The sequence below is a fragment of the Clavelina lepadiformis genome, chromosome 4, assembly GCF_947623445.1.
Source record: "Clavelina lepadiformis chromosome 4, kaClaLepa1.1, whole genome shotgun sequence".
In the NCBI taxonomy this organism is placed as follows: domain Eukaryota; kingdom Metazoa; phylum Chordata; class Ascidiacea; order Aplousobranchia; family Clavelinidae; genus Clavelina; species Clavelina lepadiformis.
In genome coordinates this window covers 18636334-18658896 of record NC_135243.1, presented here as the reverse complement: position 1 = coordinate 18658896, position 22563 = coordinate 18636334, and the positions used below count along the sequence as shown (strand labels likewise).

Here is a 22563-nt window from a genome sequence, read left to right as displayed (position 1 = left end):
CACTGTCCCAACATACAAGTTTCAAAGAATTTATTTTTTTATCAATGCACACGGCACTGCCAAATTTTGCAGTATTATATATATATTAGTATTTGCATTATTTTATATATATGCTATACATTTATAGTATTTTATAAATGTTTCGGGTTGACAGAAAAAATTGTTTCTTTATTTGGGCGGGTTTCAAATATGATTTGACTTGAGTCACTTCTACCCAAAGATTTCAGTTATAAAATGTAAATGACTTAACTTACGACTACAGTTTGATAACTCTAGTGTTTTGCGATCTTAGAAAAAAGGCTTACGTCTCTGAAACAACAAAAACTGTCAAATATTGTTTTGTAAAATGTATTTAATTAGTTATTCAAGAAAGGTCGCTTTCAAAATAACTGTAAAGTACCACAACCAAAAATGTTATTCCATTCTTCATATAGAGCAAGGTCTTTAGCAGAAACGCTTGCCTTGACCCGTTGCAGTGACTTTTCAAAGTCTTGAACATTAATTGCACGCACGTCATCTTTGCTGATTCGACTGATGTCAACGCTCTGTACGACCATGGCAGATAAAATAATTTTTACCTTGTTTATTAAACTTAGTAAAATTACCCGACATTTCCACAAAAAAAAAAATTAACTATTGCATAGCTAAGTAACAATGAAAAGCAGACATGTGCAATTATTTGTTTTTTGCTGAGAAGCTATATTTAAATTTTGAACGCTCACACGGGCAGCACTGATTTTTATTTTCTAAAAGTGGAAAACAAAAAAGTCTGTAGCAAGAGACACATTGAATGATGTGGTTGGCTACAGGTTACACATATCTGCCATAATGCAACAGTTTCAGCTTACTTGAAGACTTCTGATTGGCCCTAAGGCTGCATCCTTGCATAGATTAGCTACATCCGCACCTGAATAACCATCCGTTCGTTTCACCACTGATAAAATGTCGCTTTTTAACATTTCACATGGTTGCTGTTCCATAAGCTTTGTGATAATCTACAAAGCATATCAGTTATAATATCTGTAATCTAGAAAAGCCAAATTAACAGTTTCAAGTAATCACAATTACTTGCTCTCTGGCTCCATCATCTGGTAGTGGGATGTATAACCTCTTCACAAGTCTCCGTCTTGCAGCTTCATCAATTTCATGAGGTCGATTAGTTGCCCCCACAACCAAGATGCGATCTTCTGCTGAGGTTGTAGCACCATCCAGCTGAACCTATTCAAAAAGCAAACCTTCAATCTTGGAATGGCCAGCGTTAAAGATATTAATTTATCAATAAATCTGAATATTGAATATTTATCTGAATCTGAATAAACAAATCCAATTTATCAACAAATCTGAATAACCAAAGGCTAACTTGCAAAACTACATGCTAATTTTTCTAAAATTGAAGTGTTTATATTGGTTTGAAATTCACTAACAAAAAATTCAGTTTTGATTCTTCTTGATGATTCGTGTTCACTATCAGAACGCTGACACAAAAGCGAATCAATTTCATCAATAAAAATAACAGCAGGTTGATGAAGACTGGCCACAGCAAACAATGCTCGAACCTATATCAAAATTATAAAAAGTGACAAGGTTCAAAAAGAACACTTACAGAGTTCAAACCACTAACCATTTTTTCTGCTTGGCCAATCCATTTTGAGGTTAATGAAGAAGCGCTTATACTAAAGAAAGTAGCGCCAGACTGATTTGCTATGCATTTGCCAATCAAAGTTTTGCCAGTACCAGGGGGTCCAAAGAGCAATATCCCCTTAATATTAAAATATCTTTTAATCATGGTGCTACAAAAAAAACACATAACGGAAAACAAAGGAAACGCGAAGGTTTGAATTATGTTGTATTTGTAATGTGCAATGTATATACCAGGGGTCGGGAACCTATGGCTCGCGAGCCATATATGGCTCTTTTGATGATGGCATCTGGCTCTCCGATATAATCTAAGCTGGCACTTCTTAATTAGCATCTTAATTATCAATATTGCTGCAATTTTTGTAACTTTCCATAACGTAACAATCCTTTCGTAACAATTATGCAAAACAATCGATCGATTCGTAACAATTGCGCTAATGCCAGATCGTCAGCCATATTTCGGTAACTTGAAACCTTGAACTTCTTTAGCAAAGTATTTCAGTAAATCGAGTTGTTTTTTGTGAGATTATTTTATTGAACAGAGTTTTGCTATTGCAGTAGATGAGTAGACTATTATAATAGCAGGAATCATTATCCTTGTGGTAGCTGTGACAAGTCGTTGTGAGGTAAAGAATAAGAAGATCCCACCCTTTTTTGTATAGGCAAAGCTAATATTTAGAGCACTACTGAGATGTCTAAAAGAAAGAAAGATAATGAGTATCGTACATTTCAGCAAGAATGGACAGAGGAATTTGCCTTTGTCGGGAGAACAGATTCTGCAGTGTGTCTAATATGCAATGATAAAATTTCGTCGATGAAACGGTCGAATATAAAACGGCATTTCGACTCGCGTCATGCAATGTTTGCATCAAAATATCCAGCAGGGGATAGCAGGAAGAAGGCGTGCCTAGAACTGCTAAGCGGAGTGCAAGTACGTCAGCAGCAACTACGTGCATGGGTCCAGCATGGTGACTGCAATTCGGCTAGCTTTGCTGGTTCTTTAGCAATAGTGAGGAATGGAAAGCCATTCACAGATGGCGAGTATGGTAAAAAATTTATGCTTGATGTCGCTGATGAACTATTTGAAGACTTTAAAAATAAAGATAAAATAATCAAAAGAATAAAAGACATGCCTCTTTCAGCAAGAACTGTTCACGATCGTACCATCATGATGGCAAATCAAGTGGAGGAAACACAATTGAAGGACATAAATGTAGCGGCATACTATTCCCTCGCTTTGGATGAGTCGACAGACGTAAGCCATTTATCCCAGTTCAGTGTAATTGCAAGGTACGTTACGGGTGACATAGTGCGCGAGGAAAGTCTTACTGTCTTACCAATGAAAGGAAAAACAAGAGGGGAGGATTTACTCAGGTCTTTCCTTGAGTTCGCTAAAGAAAAAAATCTGCCATTGGATAAACTTATTTCAGTGTGTACTGATGGTGCTCCCTGTATGGTGGGGAAACACAAAGGATTTGTAGCGCTTCTTCGCGAACATGAAAATAGACCCATCCTAAGTTATCATTGCATTCTGCACCAGGAAGCACTTTGTGCTCAAACGTGTGGCAAACAATTTGGTGAAGTGATGGGTGTGGTCATTTCGGTGGTCAACTTCATTGTTGCCCGAGCTTTAAAGCATCGCCAATTTAAAGCATTGCTGGATGAAGTTGGGAATAATTATCCCGGTCTGCTTTTGCACAGCAATGTGCGTTGGTTGTCAAGAGGAAAGATGCTCAGCCGTTTTGCAGCTTGCCTGAGAGAAATACGGACTTTTCTTGAAATGAATAACGCTAAGCATCCTGAGCTATCTAACAATGACTGGCTCCGGAAGTTTTACTATCTCGTGGACATGACTGGACATTTAAACCAGTTAAATATGAAAATGCAAGGCACTGGAAATACAATACTATCTCTTCAACAAGCAGTGTTTGCATTTGAAAAAAAGCTTGAGTTATTTATTCCGGATATTGAAACAGGTCGTCTGTTACATTTTGAAACATTGAAAGCATTTAAAGATGCATTCATAGTAAGCAACCCTACTCAACAATTTAATATCCAGCAGCTGGTTGGCTTCACAGCTAATCTTCTGCAATCATTCAAAGAACGCTTTGAAGAATTTCGGGAGCGCACTTATCTTTTTAAGTTCATCACTTATCCGCATGAGTGTGCTGTGGACGAAGTCGACTTGAGTTACATACCTGGTGTTTCCATCACAGATTTTGAGGTAGAAGTTGCTGATCTGAAAGCTTCCGAGATTTGGGTGAACAAGTTCAAGTCACTGAATGATGATTTGGAAAAACTAGCACGACAGCAAGCAGAGCTTGCTAGCAACCACAAGTGGACAGAAATGAAAAAACTTCAACCCGTAGACCAGTTGATTGTCAAAGTCTGGAATGAGTTGCTTGTCACGTATCACACACTGCAGAGAGTGTGTACTGCTGTAATGACCATGTTTGGCTCCATGTACGCATGTGAGCAGTCGTTCTCGCACTTAAAAAACATCAAGACCAACCTACGATCTCGTTTAACTGATGGAAGTCTTAACGCTTGTATGAAGCTTAACCTCACCAAGTATCAACCAGACTACAAAGCTATCAGTAATACCACCATGCAACACCAGAAGACGCATTAACTGTAAAAAGCGTGTTACTGAAGAATAAAGAGTAAATTCACACTTTTACTGTTGTCTACAATTGTTGGCTTTGCTTTAAAATGTACATGTTAATTGCCTTAATTTTTAGTAAAATATCATATGGCTCTCACGGAAATACAATTAAATATATGTAGCTTTTATGGCTCACTTTACCCAAAAGGTTCCCGACCCCTGGTATATACAGTCGAATCCGCTTAATTCGGACACCGGATAACCCGGACAACCGCTTTATTCGGCCAAAATGCTCGGGAACGGAACAAAAGTAAAAATTGAACGTAAAAAACTCCCGTTAATTCGGACAATTCTCCGCTTAATTCGGACACAGGTTCGCAATTCCATCGTTAGGTTATGACTAGGGCAACCAAAAGTCAATATGGTCAATTTTTTTTTACCTGCTCAGAATGCTATGAAACAAGCACAAAACAAATTTCAGCTTTGTACGACGTGTGGTATAGAAGTTATTAGGTCAGATAAAGTCAAAATGTTACGTTAGGTCAAAATACGGTCAAATTGTTTCTTTAGGTCTTTTTTTTAGGTCAAAATCTATTAAACTTGTAATTTTGTAACCATTTTGTAATATTTTTCTTCCGTTTTTCTCTTTTCTTGTACCGCAAACAATTCCAATCCCGCAAATTTTACTTAGAACCAAAGCCACAAAGAGAGGGAAGGCTTTTCAGCACGTTTGGTGACGTCACGATGTGACGTCATTGCATTTGAAACTGCAAGTTGTCAATCTTAATACGCAGAAACGAAAAAAAAGTCAACACTAGAAAAGCATTTTGTCATTTTTAAATGCAGTTTTAGATTAGAAAGTTGCTGTAGACAGTGTAGAGACTATCAGTATAGCGTTTTTCAAACTGAGGTCAAAATTTAAACTTTTTAGGTCAAAATAAGGTCAAAATGTAAACTTTTTAGGTCAAAATAAGGTCAAAATATATACTTTTTAGGTCAAAATGAGGTCAAAATTTGCAAATTTTAAGGTCAAAATTTATAATTTTTAGGTCAAAAAACTGGTTGCCCTAGTTATGACACAATAAACAGTACTTCGTTCGTTTTAAGAAAGATTCAATTGCATTATGAGTGATTATGGTGAAACAATGACGATCCATGCAGTAACAATCGACAATGAACTCATATAACGTCGTGCCAGCTTCATAGTCGCTTTCACTTCGGTACAATTGCGTCCATCTTGTAGGACAAAATTGTACAGAAAAGTTCAGCACAAAAAGTGAAATTGCTCACTAAAGTAAACGAAGACGTTTTATGCGATCAGTGCCAGTTACTGCAGTATAGCGCAGCTGCAATTCATTTATTACGCAACACTACAGTATTCTAAATGCATTTTTTTGCCTTTATGCATGACCATGAAACGAACAATTGATTTTCCGCTTAATTCGGACAAAGCCGTTTCTCCGCTTAATTCGGCCAAAAGTGAGCGGAACCAAAGTGTCCGAATTAAGCGGAGTCGACTGTATTTCACAATAATGCTTGGCTGGGTATGGTTTTATAATTATGAATTTATAAATTAATAGTAACCTATAAAGTATGAACAAACCTTTGGTGGTCCTCTGAGGCCAGTAAAGATATCTGGACGAAGCATTGGCCATATCACTATTTCTTTAATTGTGGCTTTGGCAAATTCAAGACCTAAATCATTCAACAGTTTGTTGGATTTCAGATTAGGGGGAAGTCCGTTGATACAAATCGAATAAATGACATTCATTGGTATAAACCGTATATATTCGAGTATAGGTCAAGATTTTCGCAACTGATTTTCACCTCAAAAAGCAGAGTTGGACCTATACACAGGACAAGCCAGAGTAAAACCTCCCAGTCCAGCTGATAGCACGGTGACTGAAGCAACCGTGAATTTATTGCGCTTACTGGCCATTTCGTATAAATAACTTCACAACAAATTGCACGCCTGCCGCTTGCACGAAACGAATATCACATGACGCTTGCACGCAGGAGACCAATAGGACTTGTCTTAAAGAAGTGCTGCTGAACTTTACAGTTATGCAATTGCTAGGCAAGTACTGGCAAGGTAGGCTGAAAAGTTCATCATGAAGACAGGTTTGAAATGAAGATCGAAAGTGGGAGACGGTGAACCACCGAATGGTAGTGCCGGGAATAAGCTAGTCAACTTATACACAAGGGAATAAAAATATCTCCGATTTTCAGCGAATAAGTAGGGGTTGACCTATACTCGGTATATATGGTAAATCTGATTTTACTTTACTAAAAAGTGTTTTTCTAAAACTGGTTATGTTAAACAAAGTTACTAAGTTGCCGGTGAACTTGGTATAGAATGAATATGGTTTGAAAAATAATCTTTATTCTCGGACTAAAACAAAGTTTTGCACAACTCAAGCTCTGCGATGATTTCTCATAACTCGAACTATGTTAACTGAGCTAGCCATTGTGCAAGTTCCGGATGAAACACATATTTCATTGCCCAAATAACTATCCGTCAGTGGTTTCTGAACAGGAGCCAGTATCGGTAATACTTTGCGCAAAGACATTACAACCATCGAGCCACCGTATATTGAAAACGGGCCACATTATTGCAAGCCCAGTGCTCTAAGCACACAGCTACGGAGTCGATTTCACATGTTACTTGCAATTCAAAATAAACAGAGAAAAATATGTAATTACCAATTATATTAATGACTCTGCGGTAACTGAATAAAAAAAGCACTAAATTAAGTTTTACATATAATACCAACATAACGATTAACATAGAAACTAAATTGATTACCAAAATTATTTTTCTTTTCAAGGTCTGTGAAACCTTTACCTGCAATATCTTCCCATTCAATGGGTGGTCCATGATCCATTATCTCGCTGAGAACAAGTTCAATCAACTGAGGTTCAATTCCTTTTAACTTTGGATCAACCTCATTGTCATTAGTTCTATTCTCGTTTGAAGCAGTTCTTTTCGTCGCCTAGAGCAAGGCATTAAAATAAATTCTGTACTATGCTGAGAGGGTTTGTATATCAGACATGAGTTGGCCGACATTAATAAAATATTTCTACGATGGTTTACTACAAGTCCACAACAACAAACCATAGAGCTCGATGGTAAATCCTTATCCTTGGTGGATGGGGGAACAAACTTTGAAAAACATGGATTTCTGGGACGTGATCCCAATGACTTTTTGCTGGAAGGACCTAAAACGATGACATTTATCACCATTTCTATCACACAAATTCAAAATCCCAGTAAGTTGGCAAAACATTTTAATAACATTACCAGCATTAATGAAGCTCTAAATCCATCAAATTGATAAAATACCTTACCCTGTGGTGAGGAAAGCTGTATCTTCTTCTTCTGATTTAAAGCTAGCTGTTCTTTGGCTGACTTGAAGCACGACCCAAGATGAAGCATACCTACGAAACAACAGAAAACCAGATCGTTAAAATCGGATCGTACAAAAGCAGATTGTTAGCAAAATAACAGCGTTTTCACCAACAATTTTCAACATTTTTGAAATAATCTTTCAGCTATTTATACCAAAACTGAAAGCCAAAAACAAAAATATTTTCCTAGATAAACAGTTTCCAAATAACTCATGTTCTTACGTATATAGTGAAAGTGCGTTAATGCGACTTTGCTTAGTTTGAAATTTAACATAAAGTAACTTCACTGGTCCGATAACATGATATTTCATTTAACTAGAATTTTTTCGTGGTCAATACATACTGTAACTAGTGCCAGTTATCACAAAATTAGTCACAAAATCATTCAATGTAACTCCAACATTGCAACAATTTACTTTGTAAATAGATTGAAATAAGATGGAAACGTTGCTTTTGAGTTTAATATAAAATTTAATTGCAATTCATCTTAAACCTCTCACGTGACTTTAGTGTCAGTTGTAACAACCGGACCGTAACCACGTGATTATATATTACGCCATAAGCCTACATGTTGGAAACATCTAAATCGGAAATGATCAGGTGAAGACTGCGTGATCAGAAGCAAAGAGAAAAGACCTTACCTCAATTGAACTGGTACAACGATTGGTAAACACACACATGGGAATTTAGAGGCCAAAATTAGCCAAGATGGTGCAGCTTTCGAAGTCAACAACACAATGAACAGAAGAAGGATTTATGCATCACAAACAAGTTACGTCATCATATAAATAAGCGATGAATTCCATTTTTTTAGGGAGAGAGAGATAGAGAGCGGAGAAATGAAGAGTTAATTTTATATCGTGAAACAAGTGCATTCAAAGCAAACGTCATTACCACGATTATAATATCGGGCGATTGGAAGCTGTAAATAAAAGTGTATTCTGTTTGCTGCTGTTGTGTTAATTTCCTTGAAGGCAATTAAATCAATAAGTAAGTGTGCGCTAAATTACATTTACATATTGATACAAACGGAACAATCGACTTTCATGGTTAGAAAAGAGAGACTCATCAGCCAACAAAGAAGATAGCCAAATCAAAGACAGCTATCAATTGTGGCGATTGGTGGACATTGCTTAAGTCGTAATAAATAATAGTGACACCATAATTACGTCAAATACGACTAGGCAACCATCTTAAACGTCATACAGTCTATAACATTTACGAATCAAAATCAAGGCTGTTATGAACCTGTATTTAAAAGGTTACAGCGATACAAACAATAGTAATGTAAAGAAGTTAAAGAAACAAGTGTAATGTAAAAAATTGAAGCAACAGTACTAAAAGGGATAAATCAGCGAGACCAGTAAGGCGAGTTTAGAAAAATAACAATATTTAGCAGTGTGGTAGTTTATGATAGCCCAGTAAGCTAGCCTTGGTGAGGGTACTAGACCTGAACAGCTATAATAGTTACAAATGAAAGGTGCTTCATTTAACTCATTATCACACTGTATTAGTAACAGCAATACTACTAGTTTAATATTAAAGAAATTTAATAGATTTTTATTAAATATTTTCACGAAAAACACTTGATAATTGATTGCTAAAAATACACATATTCTTCTCAGTCACCTTAATTTATGTTTATTTATTGACAATTTAATTGGTCCCTTCAATTTTGAGTGAAGACGTTTTATATGTAATGTATTTTATATATAACCAATAACTACTTAAGACTAACCCTCTTTGTCATTTGGCTCATCATCAGAATCATATTTTTTCCTCTTCCTCTCATCTGCAACATCATTTTTTACTTTTAAATTAAAAAAGTTTCTGTTGGTGTGTGCACCCGATGATTTACTTGTTTGATTGTAAACATTCTGGGTGGTTGAAGTGTAGCTGGATTTCAAAGGAAAATGTTTGGTGTCTGGATTTGGCTGACCAATTCTATGGAAAGAAGAATGCAAAAGCTTCCCATCACTCTTGGCTTCAATTTCCTGCTGCACAGGGTCATACAGATTTGCTTTCTCTTGAAGCAAATCTTGTATACATTTCAAGTCCTTGATAGTTTCAATACTCAAGCTGCTTTTCCATAAAATGCTTTTGTTTTGAAAACCAGATGTCAATGACGGAGTTTTGTCTACAAAATTATTCAAACCTTGTGATGAAGTAATTACTAAACTATGACACGTTATAAATTAAATGGCATCGTAAAAACTGCAGAACAAAGCCAAACTGATAGTGCAACTAGAAAAAGTTGGTCTGTTAAATATTTATAGCACAGGTCAGGTGCCAAAGGCCGATAACCAGGACACAAAAAATATTACATTTACAACCAATAAGCTATTTACTTGAACTTACCATCAATAATTCTTGCGTAATCATTTTTCTCTTTCTCTAAAATATAACTGGCAAAGTTTGCTGAAATGCCATGATCAGCCACTTCAGCTGATATTTGTGCAATGTTATTAAGATGTGTTGCAGCTTGATTTGATAAACATTCAGAATCTTTGGAGAAATTGCGACTTTGCCACAAATGCAAATTTCCTGACCTGTTTTTCACATTTTTCATGACTTACATATATCTAAACAAACACAAAGTACAATGATGAGAATGCAAAACCATTAATAGATACAAGATTGCCATAAAAGCAGCTTTTAACTCAAACATGAGCATTTTTCTATCAAAATCAACAGCATTATATAAAAGTAAGTTTTCGAAGTTACAACAATAGTATTGCTGGATCTATTTACAGTATTTTCTTTTCTTGGTTTACCAGACAAAAACTGATGTAAAGTCTATGCGAAAGCTTGACCATTATGTAATGCCTACATTATGTCACAAAAAAGATGTTAACTATCTTAATGCTAACAAATTGGAAGAGTTTTTCAAACATATTTACAGAAATACTACACATTTACATATAAACAAAATCAATCATCGATCACATAATTGGGATGAACAACTAAGATGGATTCTTTCCTGGGAGCATCTTCTGCGTCTTTCTGAGCCGTTTGCTCGAGCTCAATCAAGACATGATCTCTGTGGATAAGTCTGTATATAACTTTATCTATTATGTTCTTCTTCTCAATTAGCTCTTCTTCTGATTCCAAATCATCTGCAATCTGCTCCAAATACCAATTTACGAGTTCAGATTTCTTTACTCCTTCCGTAAGAGATTGCTCATCCATAGCATACTCTTCTTCCTCTTCACGTTGTCTCATGTACAGTACAAGCATGTTGCTCAACCTTCTGTAGTCATCAAAACTCATTTTGGATGTCTTTTTCATAGCATCCTCATTTGGAGACGGAGAAGCTTGATGCTCATCTTTGTCATCAGTGGTGCCAGCTATGCCATTTTCACCATTAACTGGTTCTGCTTCCATAGCATCTTCTTCATCAATGAAATTTATGTCTGGTGTTTCAACACGAATAATCGACTTGTTAAGAAGACGGGCAGCCTCCTTTACGTGTTTTGGCAAAACATTCTCCGAACAATGCAAGCGGGCCATGCCTTCTGATAACCTGACCAAACTCTCCAGTTGACGAACGGTAATCCTCCAAGATGATCTGGCAATTCCAGAGCTATCTCTCTCTCGCATGTGCCGATATTCATCCACCATGAACTCTTCAGCATCTTTTGAGATTTTTGGTCGGAACATTCTCGCGAAGACCAGATATCGCTGTATTTCTGCCAGAGAATACATACGAGTTATAGATTCTTCCAGCCTCGAGTGCAAATCTACAATTCGTCTTGCAATAGCATAATCAGTTACTTCATTACATTCATCAACCAGAATGAAAAATAAGTCAAAACGTGACATAATTGGGGCAGATAAAGCTATGTTTTGCCGAAGAGATTTGGATCGATCATAACGCCCACCAATAGGATTAGCAGCTGCTAAAATAGATGTTCTCGCATTAAGTGTGGCTTTCACACCAGCTTTAGTGATGGAGATAGTTTGTTGTTCCATAGCTTCGTGGATTGCAACTTGATCCCGAGCTTCCATTTTATCAAACTCGTCAATACAACAAACACCATTGTCAGCCAACATTAATGCACCAGCTTCGATAACAAATTCGCTCGTTTCCTCATCCCGTACAACAGCAGCAGTAAGGCCAGCAGCACTGGATGCTTTGCCACTTGTATATATAGCCCTTGGTGAAAACTCTTCAACTTGTTTAAGAAACTGACTTTTTGCAGTACTCGGATCCCCAACAATGCAAACATTAAGGTCCCCGCGCAAAGTTGTTCCTTCTTCTGTGGTCTTAGGTACACCGCCGAACAATTGCAAAAGAATGCCCCTTTTTATTTCATCATTGCCATGAATTGTAGGAAACAAACTATCACATAAGTTTGTGTACAATTTTTTGTCACAAGACATCTGATAAACTTTTTCCCAATCAGCTTCAGTCATCTGATCTTTAATTGTTTCCAGGGTATGCTCTTCTGTCTGCATTTCCTTGCCACCAAAAGTGGTGTTGGTTGCTTGCACATGGCAGGCAAGAAAAGCCTGCTTGTAGGTTAAGTCCCGAACACCAAGGCTCTTCAAACCCCTTATTCCTTCTGCTTCAGTTTGCTTTTGACCACGAGCAGGTTCCGCTTGTCGACCTGGTGTTGACAGCTGACCAACATCCGGAACAACAATCAAGGTACCAATAAAGTCACAGCGATCTCCAGCTTGTGCCAATTCCACAGCTTCGGCACGGACAACCACATCAACGGTTCGAGGAATTGATCCTCGTGGTAGTTCTGCTTGGGTCTCTTGAATCCTTACCTTTTGAAAGTCAACAAAGCGTGATTTGTTTGTGTCCAGCATGAACTTTGTTCGATTCCCACATTGAGGATTTCTACATATTGTTGGTTGCATGTATTTGAATTGTTGCTCTACGTCTTTTACTACAGTTTGGCAGTCTAAGCAGACAAAAGTTCCACTGACCAATTCGGGGTGCACTGGATGGGTACGAACAACCTGACCACTTATTCGCATGAGTGTACCAATGCGACTGTTGCGAAGTTCTCTGATCTTTTGCCTGGTTGCAACTTCTTCCAGAGCAACATAAAGATCTTTGTTGGCGGGAATCCTTCTATAATGATCACGAGAGAAATTTCTAACAGCAGTGCATAGGTAAGGATATAACCGATAATACTCCTCCTGTATGGATGCAGCAAGTTGTTGGTTATAAGTTTCAATATCTGAAAAATTGACAATCAGTGTATTTCGTTCTGGCCGAACCAATGCCTCTGCTAGAGTTAAATATTTCACTTCGCCCTCAAATGCAAACTCTTCCAAGAAATCGTTGAAAAGTTTTTGCACTCTTTCACCAATGGCGTCCTTTGATTTTTGTAGGCGATCTGTGTGATCTGTAACATCCATAGTTACGAAGAGCGTTATATACAATTACTTGAAGCAGAGCAGAGCCTGAAAAACACAAATTTGCTAATAAATACATTGCTAATATACTAACGCCTTTAACAAAGACATATATATCCACATGTCTATATACATGCTGCTCTATGAAAGATAGGTTTAGTATAACCAACAGCCCATACAAACTGTCACTTTGTAAAGGGCTCTAGGTGGATAATAAGCATGTAAAAACTAGGACAAAAGTGTCTGCAAATTTTTGATTCAAGTTGTACACACATTTTACTGTAAAGCACAGCAAATCCATATTTATATATTCTTTTACTTTGCCAAGGTAAGTGAGGTACTTTGGTGACGGCATATCTGGACTGAGTAACTGCATTGAGGTATCATTACATAACTTCTACTCTAAATGCATCATAATCTTTTCCATGACGGCCTTTACATGCAAATGCGAAAAAAATCCCAACAAGTTTATGAATGAAATCTGATCTATCTGACATTGGTTATGTACACAAATGTCATATTTTGTCTGTAATGACGAAAGTAGGAGTTTCTAAAAGGGTTAATTCGAATATCAATAACATTTACTATCCAGATAACAGATATATTCGGATGTTTCTGTTTTAGCTAAACGATTAACCGGACAATAAATGGTCTTAAATGGTCTCCAAAGCAGTCTTTTTATCTTAATTTCTAGTAAAACACAACGTTTCGATTGTAAAAATGTTCAAGTGTGAATACTTTTTTATGAAAAAACCACAAATACGTCCAAAATTTCACAAATTCTTAATTTTATCTAGTTTTTTGATTTTTTATAATTCATTTTTAAATTTAGTAAATTCAGAACCATACAATCAATCGCAAACAACTTTCTTTAGATAACCGGCCAATCCTCATATTGCAATGCATTTACTATAGCACTGTTAATGCCTGGAGGATAACTTTTAATTCTACTTGGGCATATCAATTGGTTTGTATATTGTTTGTGACATAATAGAACAAATTCTTTCAACCTTAAACGTTTTGTAGAGAATAGAGGACAAACAGCTGTGGACTAGGTTTTAAATTAAGTTCAGCATGGAGTCAAACACTACTTCCATTCTGCTAAACTGTGCGTTTATGAGAACAGGAAAGTTCAAAATTTACTAAAAGCGCATAAAACCGCACTAATAACATTATGCATTTGCTATCCAGTTAACTGAAAAATCTGCATCTTGATATTTGATAGTTAAAATTGCCTCGGTTAATAGGTTAGCCGATATCCGGATTGTCCAACCGTATTCTCTTATACTTCTAACTTGAAAGCCCAAGTGGTTCAAAGGAGTTATGAGGTTGGTTGTCGGTAATTATGACAAAATAATTTCTGAATACTCGATACCCGAACTGCAGAGTATGGCGGTTTATGCTGAGATCTCGGATGTGCAAGGAAGCTGCTGGTGTACATTGCAACCCGTGACCAAATGCTGCCCTATGTTTGTGCAAGCAAGGTACGGCCCAATTCTTTTTTTAGATATTGGTTTTAAACAAAAATTTTTTTTGTGTAAATCGAAGCAAAAGTTATGGACTCCTTTTTTGTACACACCGATTTGCAATGCTGTTTTAGAAAAACATCTCGGGTTTGCTCTTGCCATACCCTGCAGTCTGGCTCGATCCTGATATGGGATTGCAAAAGTAAAGAAGACCCAACAGTAGTAACTAGCAACTGGCATACCTATATATTTCGGCGGCAGGCTTACCGAACGGCCGATGGGTTAAAATAAGTCGGTAAGTCAGACTGGGTGTCAGTTTTTCGGATTACCTGTGTGCCAGGTATGATATCCTTCCAAAAACGCAAATTATCTATAGATCTAATGGAAAGCCAGAAACAACACGCACGTTGCAGGTATACGCCTACTCTGCAAGATTCAAGTTCACAGTTCACACCAAACTTTTTCATGTTCCCGACAATTTTTAAGAAAACATAGCATGTTTGATAGCGTGAACAGTGAGTTTATAAGAAAATATTAAATAAACTGAGGCTTCAGAACACGTCCTCAAAACGTTGTATCTCTGCACACATAATTTCTCCTAAAGCATAGGCCTAAAAACAGGGCAGAGGTGGGCAGTCAGTACTTAGAAGTACCGTCGGTGATGGTACTTGGCAGAAAATGTATCGACGGTTTCAGTATTCGGTAGTATTTTAAACAAGTAGTTCGGTACTTTTTGTGTAAAAGATGTTGTTGCAAATGCAATGTTTGCCGCTATTATGCTCCCTGTAAAGGCTACTCCAGGTGAAAACATATGTGACATTAATTGCTTGCAATTTTACTTGACATACTTGACCAAATAAGATCAACAGATGCTAAAATTAGTATTAAGGATTAATTAACATGTATTTTTGAAAACATCATACTTGTTAAAATTTTGAAATTATCACGTGAAAAGTATCGAGTACCGGGACCGACTGAAATTTCTTGAAAAAAGTAACTCGGTACCGGTATTGCCCACCTTTGCATATAGGCCTATAGCCATACATTTCAGTTTGGAACACAGTATAGCCTATAATACGGCGTCAAATTAAAGTTAAGGGTAGTAATGCTATCAATTATCGTATCTCTTGCACTTCTGTGTCTACATTTTGTAATATCAACAAATCTAACCTAATCTAATCTAACCTAATCACAATAGGCAAGGAGTTTATATAATTCGATGCAAAGGAGTTTATATAATTCCAGCAACAAAACAATATATCTGACCCAGACTAGCGCGAAAAATCATGTGTTTATCAACTTTTCCCGCCAAATAGGTTACAACTCGCCCTCTAGCGTAAAAGTTTTTCGTTCCATTTCAAATCAGGGCCATTATACTATGATATGATAATGTTTATCTTCGAACTAAAAAAAAGTCTTTGATCCGGTTAAACAGTTAGCTAAAATAAAAATATCCGGATAGTAAATATTATTGATATCCGAACTAAAATCCTAGTATGGAACACGGAAACTCAGCCGCATTTAATGCGAAGTTACTCGGTTACCGAGCCGACTAATTATGTACGAGCATTTCGAATACGACTTGGTTTCGAGCAATGCTTTTGCGTTTCTGGTATGATATGATGCAAGATCTTTATTCTCGGACTGAGAAAAATCTTTGCATTATTTAAAACTCGGTGATATTTTCTCATCGTTCGAATCCGGTTACCGACTATGTTTTTTAATGTTTTTTTTATTAATTTTTACATTATATATTGTCCAAACTTAGAGCAGTTTAGTCAAACAAGTGAACAGGAAAAGCCGTCGTTAATGCTTTATTGTACGTTTTTACAAACGAGAACTTCACTGGGTATTAAAAAAGGTCGCATTATTGCCAGTCCAGTATAATGTTAGTTGCTGCCAGTGGTGTACGGAATCGTGTTCTTCGATTCGGTTCGAAAAAGAATTTTTGGAAAAAGTAACCAAATCATTTGGGCCGAATCGAGTAGGACTATTACATGTATTCGTTTTGAATAAGTGAACGAAACGGTGCCTATACACCGTGGCTTATGCAAGACCGGCCTTAGGCCAATGCGAGTAACGCAACTTCGTTGGCCAGGCGCTTTTCAGGGTCCCACCCTACTTAGCACCGAAACAAAAATAACACCTTAACTGATGTTGTTTTAAAATTTTCTACGAAAAAGATTGCTTTTCAAAAATATAGGCCTATCACAAAACAAAATTTTGATTGAAGTTGATCTGCAAAGAATTGATATTTTGTTTACGTTATTAATATTATTTTATGTTATTACATAACAGTAAGTTACGGTAAAAATCGCCCCTTCATCAGTTCTTGCATTGGCCCTGAGCTTCTGCCTAAGTTAATGCATTTACAAAAGTTGAGTTAAAGTAGTCTATAGCCTACTTATATAGTTGAACTTGCAACGGAAAGGTATGCGTAAACGGAAATAACAAACTTATAAATTTTCTGTTACATGCAACAGCAATTCTTTTCGCTGATTTTATAGTTTTCTTGCAATAAAGAAATTTTCAGTCAGGTTTTTAGAAGTATCTTGATGTTTTGAATCTTGAAATAAATTCGGCCGAAAGCCAAATTTGGGCATTTTTAACCGATTCATTCGAAATAATTCGGCCTGTAAAATATTCCGTGTACCTCTATACTATATAACTTAGTCGTTACGTATGACCACTCATAGATATTATATAAACACGTATTTATATAATATCTATGTTACCACTCAGGCCGGATTCATACTCTATTGGGGATCAAACACAAGTCGCAAGTCAATTTAAGTCATTTGGAAGAAAGAACTCAAGTTAAATCGAGTAATTTAGAAAGTAGGACTCGATTCATCTCAAGTCAACTGAAATATAATGCCATCAACTGAAATAACAAAAAACTTTTAAAATAGTAGAAAATATTCTACGTTTTACTACCTGGCAAGCGTTTGCACACAAACAATTTTGATTTAATGTCACACCATCATAATGTGTTTGAACGAAAATAAAAAATAGTCATTTTGTTTTAGTTCTGAAATCTAACCAACAACGACCGACCCCAGTCAAGACGAATCATTTCAAATATTGACTGACTTAGACACTAATATAGTCTTTGTTTTAGACTTAGTAATCTTTTAGATATGAAGTCAAGTCAAAGTTTTGTCGGACAATGTAATGTAATATCTATGGACTTAAGTCGAATTACTGACACACTGTCAGGTCAGCAGATATACTTTGATCTTTTTCGTTATCGGTTTGACATTTTACTCTGAAGGCTCGTAACCTTGTCTATGTATTAAAGGAAAAATAAACTCAAATAAAGTATATTGAAGACTCATGCGTCATAAATTCACAACGTAGAATGACTAGATTACAACATGCAGCGGGATAAAGATCAAAAATTATTAACAGAGCAATGTGGTGCTGTAGCGTTAAGACATTAAACTTTTAATTAACGCGTTACAAAAAAAATCAACACGATATGCATCCAGTGGTGGGATTCGAATCGGTTCTTGGAATTTTAATGACCTCCACGAACCGGTTGTTAACAAGGGTATGTATAGGCTTTTGTAAGCTTATAGGCTACATCGGCCCCGGGTCAATATGGCATGCTGCTAGTAAGAAAACCGGATGTTAAAATATTTTAATCCCATCACTGGATACATCTAAGCAGTATGACATTTGCTTCATAAAGCAGTTTTTTTCATAAATTGCCGTTTTGATCTGTTTATTATTTTGGTGTCAGCCCTGTAGGGATGCATTGAAGCTGTCTGATATAAAACTTGTTTTGCACATCTCATCATTTTTCGTTTTATATTTTTAATTGTGACAAATGTTCTTCTGGAGGCTTTTCTGCTGATACTACAGGTCGAATTTTCGAAATGCGTGTTGTGATGCCAATTATCCGTTTCCCAAATACATTCGTATGTTTTTATGCACTAAGCTACCAAACGTTGGTTGCTAAAACAAATTCGACTGTTTGTTTTCAAATATATCTTTATATAGCGATGTGATAAGCTTTAATTGTCCTTTCTTCGCTTTGAGAAAAGTTTAGATAGCCAAGCCACAACAATTTGCTTTCACATCTTTTCGCGGTGGTTCCATAGCGATTCTATAGCACCCACACAAGGTTGCACCGAAACGGAATTGCACCCACACGCAATTGTACACGTTCGGGCTTTGGGACTGCAAGAGACAAGTACTGTAATAAATAAGGAAATACGTTACATACGTACCATCGATAGCAGTTAAATGATTTATGAAAATATATTTAGTCTATATGTCTTCTATAAATTGTGCTTATAGGCTACTATAGGCTATTATGGCTACACAGCATTAAAATCGTTCTATACTCAACGTTTCAAAATTGTACATTACAAGTTGCCACTTGCCAGCTACAATTGTTCGAATAAATGTTAGATTTCAGTTCATAATTTGCGCTTCGTACATTTTTGTCGAGGGACGGGGTGGTCAAACGTGGAAATTAAGCAAAATCCATTATAATTCGCTACTTCGTTGTTCTCAGTTATTTTGACAAGCGGGGGAGCAAATGTTATCTCCGTTCCCGAGCACTAAAACCCTAAGTACGCCTCTGATTCCATTTGAAGGTGTCTCATGTGGGTGTAATTTCGTATTGGTTTAATCCCTTAAGGGTGCAAGTCCATGTGGCCGAAAATCCTGCAAGTCCGCGTGAATGCAATCCCGTGTGTATGCAAATATATTGACTTTGAGCAATTAACAAGGACATTTCGTAAGCTGCCAACGAATAATGTTCAAGGACAAACCCAATATCGTTTGTTTTCCCACTTCGTATGTTTGTTGATGCCCAGGAATACAAGCACTAAAATTAGGTGTAATTGGTGTTTTCACGGCAGGCTTAGGCCTAATTGATGTTTCTTACGGCTGCAAATCTTCAGATTTTGTAGAAAAAAGCTATCCAATTTTGCTTGTGTATGTTTTGCCATCTAAGTAAACTGCGGTATGCAAAACTAATATAGCTTAATAAACTATCTAAACGTTTGAAATTTGAAATCGCAGAGTACAAATCTCGACCAAGCTAAAACTGACTGAAAATAAAGCACAATACTGTACAACGTACAACAAACTGTTTTAAAAATGAAAACCAATGGTCGAGTAGTAAAACCATAGGTGGTGTGGGACGTAACAGTGTATAGAAACTGAGCAGGCGTAATAAAGATCGACCTTACGACTGACCGTCTGCTCATAAATTTGAGAAATATAATGATTGATAGAAAAAATGTAAGAAATTTGAAGGGATGACTCCTTTGGCCCCCCTGGCTACGTCTATGTATTCGGATTCGGTTCTTGACACATTCAGTATAGCTTGACTACGTGGGTGTGCTTGCGACGGCTTGCGCAACATTGCATGCTTTTCCTTGCGATTGCTTCGCTTTGCGTAGGCTACCGGCATTTGCATTTAGTAAGACTTTGAAGCTTAATCCTTTACTTTGAATAAAAGACCCCGCCAGACTACCACGCCTTCGTGTTAATCATTATTTAAACCCGCTTAAGGCTGGTAATTATTATTAACCTTTGACACAAATTTTCCTTCGGTTAGCCTTATAAACTTTTGGGTTAACTTTTGCGTCTACGAAGTCAAGAGAATAGTGAAAATTAGGCCTACTACAGTGGTTCTCAACCAAAGAGATTTAAACAGGAAAATGTTTAAGTCTCTTTGTTCTCAGCGGAGAGCCACTTGGTTCACTATTGGGGAGAAAAACTTAGAATCCTTAGTTACAAAAGCGAATGAGTTAATAAGATGTTCATGCCGTATTTGTTTTGACATTTTGTTGCTTACGAGCAGGCGAGGCCGTGAATCCCATCCCGGTGAAGGTGTGAGATGAAAGTGTATAGGCTACGGAAAGAATAGGCCTAGTTCATAGAAATGTTGTGTTGTGCTGCGAAATGGTATGGTAGTCTTTATCCTTGGATTGGAAATGATCTTTGCACGACTTAAGCCCCGCGATGATTGCTTATCGCTCGAGCCAGGGTTCCAGAGCTAGGCCTATAGGCTAGGCCATAGCATTTTGTTCAAGTTCCGATTGTCACACATTTTTTATTTTAGTTTTTCATTTTATATATAAGTCCTAGTGTTCCCGAATTTAGGAATGTCAACCAGGTCCACAAAACTTAAAACTGATAAAACAGGGGTTCGAGTGAAGCCAGACGGACGCAGAGTAGGCCTAACCTTTAGGCTAAACCAGGCATGTCCAACCTTTTATTATTGTGGGCCGCATTGTCACTTGAAATAATTCAATGGGCCGCAGAACCTACTAAATTTTAAGGAAGTTTGATGAATTTAACTACTTTAACAACATCAGTCATCAAAGTATTTGGAGTGAAAATGACTAGGCTAGCGGGCCGCAGGTTGTACATCCCTAGGCTAGACCATACGTGTCAAACTCCCGGCCCGCTTTACAATAAAACTTGGCCCGCAATGCTATTTTATACATGGAACTATTTCCGGCCCGTGAGATCATGTAACTTATAGTATAACTTACTTTTTTCAAGCAAGAAATAAGATTATAACAAATCGCACAATACAGCAGCATAACAGTTGCCCCATCATGCGATAGAATAAATCGATTTATTCTAACACTTGTAATCTGGGCTGCTTTTTTCTCTATTGTTTGTTAATTCTTTAATGCTTTTGCAAGGAGATGAATGAAACATAATGAATGCAAGAGAAGAACAATCAAAGATAGCCCAGTCAAAAATCGTCAAAAACATCAAAAATTTGGTGTTGTATTGCTGTCTGTTCCAATTCATGTACTTGCGTCACTAAACGTTTAATCAAGTTTTATCCTTACCGCCCGCGTCGTACCATAAATGCCATTACCATTAAATAAGTTTTGAGTTTTGGCCACTGGTGCGATTGAATTTGACACCCCTGGGCTACACCTATGCACACCCTGACACCGAAGGTTTTTTGTGCAAAAACAGCTTGCACATCGGCACACGCACACCAATTTGTGTGAATTTGGCTTGTGAAATATGGTACATGTGGCTATAATCCTTAAATCCATAGTTAAAGTAAATGCTCATCGTGAAAGGTGTTATGAAAAACGATTTGCGGGAACGGATGTAAGAACAACAGGACGGGTATGGGTTGAACTCCCTTCGGCAAAGTAGCTGTACTTCAAAAGGTTTTGTTATTTAAAAGCTGTTAACAAATTTTCAAAGTTCGCCAAAGCTTATTTTGCAATATATTTTTACCCACCCTTTATTGTGATGCTTTAGTTGTCGAATGTTGAATGAACTGAAATATTAATGCATACAAATTTTAATTGGATCAGCTGGACATTTTGATGCTTATTTACAAAATTAGAAGTTGCTTCCAACCCGCGAGTTGAATCCATTTTTTCAAATATCTTTAAAAATTTTGCAGTTAAATGGCAAAACAGATAACCACATTAGACTAGAAAATTATTTTGTCATACTTAAAGCATTGCAGAAGGCTTTGCTCGCTTTTTCACTTTTTCCTGTTCTCCATTATGTCATTTGACACCTGCGGTTTGTCCTTCTCGCTCTTCTTCATTTCCCATGTTGCGCTTTCCACTCTCTTATCAGCAGTCTCCTTATTGATTCATGCCATCTTTTTCCTTCCTTTAGTTTTCATTTTTTTGTTAGTTTGACTTTTAACTACTATTGATCGAATAGTTTTTTTAAGTTAGGCAGAATAAATCAATCGAATAGAATGAGTACCATACATGTGATACAAGTTGTACAACAATATAATTACAATTACGAATGATGTATCTCGTCAGTAGTAATAAATATAACTTTGAAACCAACACAGTGACAACCTGATGCTTTAAACCGACTTTAAAGCTCGTATGGTCGTTTTTGAGCTCTCTCTTTTTCAATTAGTTTGTAATGAATTTAATTTGAAATTGGTCTCAATGGATTCCAAAACTTTTTGCTCCAGAGATATTTTCGAAAGTACATTAGACTCCAATGACAGCAAGCTTATTGTCGGTTACTAATGGAAAGTGAAATGGTTGGGTATAGCATGCGTAGGCTGCATAAGTTTGTTTGTACAACCTAACTTAA

General features: G+C 36.8%; 2 protein-coding genes across 4 annotated transcripts; both read right to left on the bottom strand.

The window, feature by feature from the left end:
- Positions 1–332: 332 nt before the first annotated feature.
- LOC143451812 (fidgetin-like protein 1) lies at positions 333–10232 on the bottom strand. Of its 3 annotated transcripts, XM_076952553.1 has the most exons (12): positions 10010–10232; positions 9510–9788; positions 9390–9443; positions 7592–7681; positions 7359–7462; positions 7089–7236; positions 5847–5938; positions 1622–1759; positions 1425–1556; positions 1069–1218; positions 849–995; positions 333–545 (listed from the first exon to the last, which is right to left on the bottom strand). In XM_076952553.1, the coding sequence occupies exons 1-12, from the start codon at positions 10218–10220 to the stop codon at positions 381–383; spliced, it is 1710 nt and encodes a 569-aa protein (XP_076808668.1). In that variant the 5' UTR covers positions 10221–10232; the 3' UTR covers positions 333–380. The 3 variants fall into 3 exon arrangements, with proteins under 3 accessions (XP_076808668.1, XP_076808667.1, XP_076808669.1); XM_076952552.1 differs by having other exon boundaries at positions 9390–9788; XM_076952554.1 differs by lacking the exons at positions 9390–9443; positions 9510–9788.
- On the bottom strand, positions 10233–13091 carry LOC143451811 (DNA replication licensing factor MCM6-like). The gene has a single exon (XM_076952550.1). The coding sequence runs from the start codon at positions 13025–13027 to the stop codon at positions 10583–10585; it is 2445 nt and encodes an 814-aa protein (XP_076808665.1). The 5' UTR covers positions 13028–13091; the 3' UTR covers positions 10233–10582.
- Between the last annotated feature and the right edge of the window lie 9472 nt (positions 13092–22563).

What these genes read in the sequence shown, in the direction of transcription:
- LOC143451812 (XM_076952552.1), bottom strand. Translation starts at nt 10,220, where the DNA reads ATGAAAAATGTGAAAAACAGGTCAGGAAATTTGCATTTGTGGCAAAGT. An exon ending in GCCTCAGAGGACCACCAAAG is followed by an intron (nt 1,760 to 5,846) that starts GTTTGTTCATAC and finishes TTTAATATTAAG; the next exon opens with GGGATATTGCTCTTTGGACC. An exon ending in ATGATGGAGCCAGAGAGCAA is followed by an intron (nt 996 to 1,068) that starts GTAATTGTGATT and finishes TATGCTTTGTAG; the next exon opens with ATTATCACAAAGCTTATGGA.
- LOC143451811 (XM_076952550.1), bottom strand. Translation starts at nt 13,027, where the DNA reads ATGGATGTTACAGATCACACAGATCGCCTACAAAAATCAAAGGACGCC.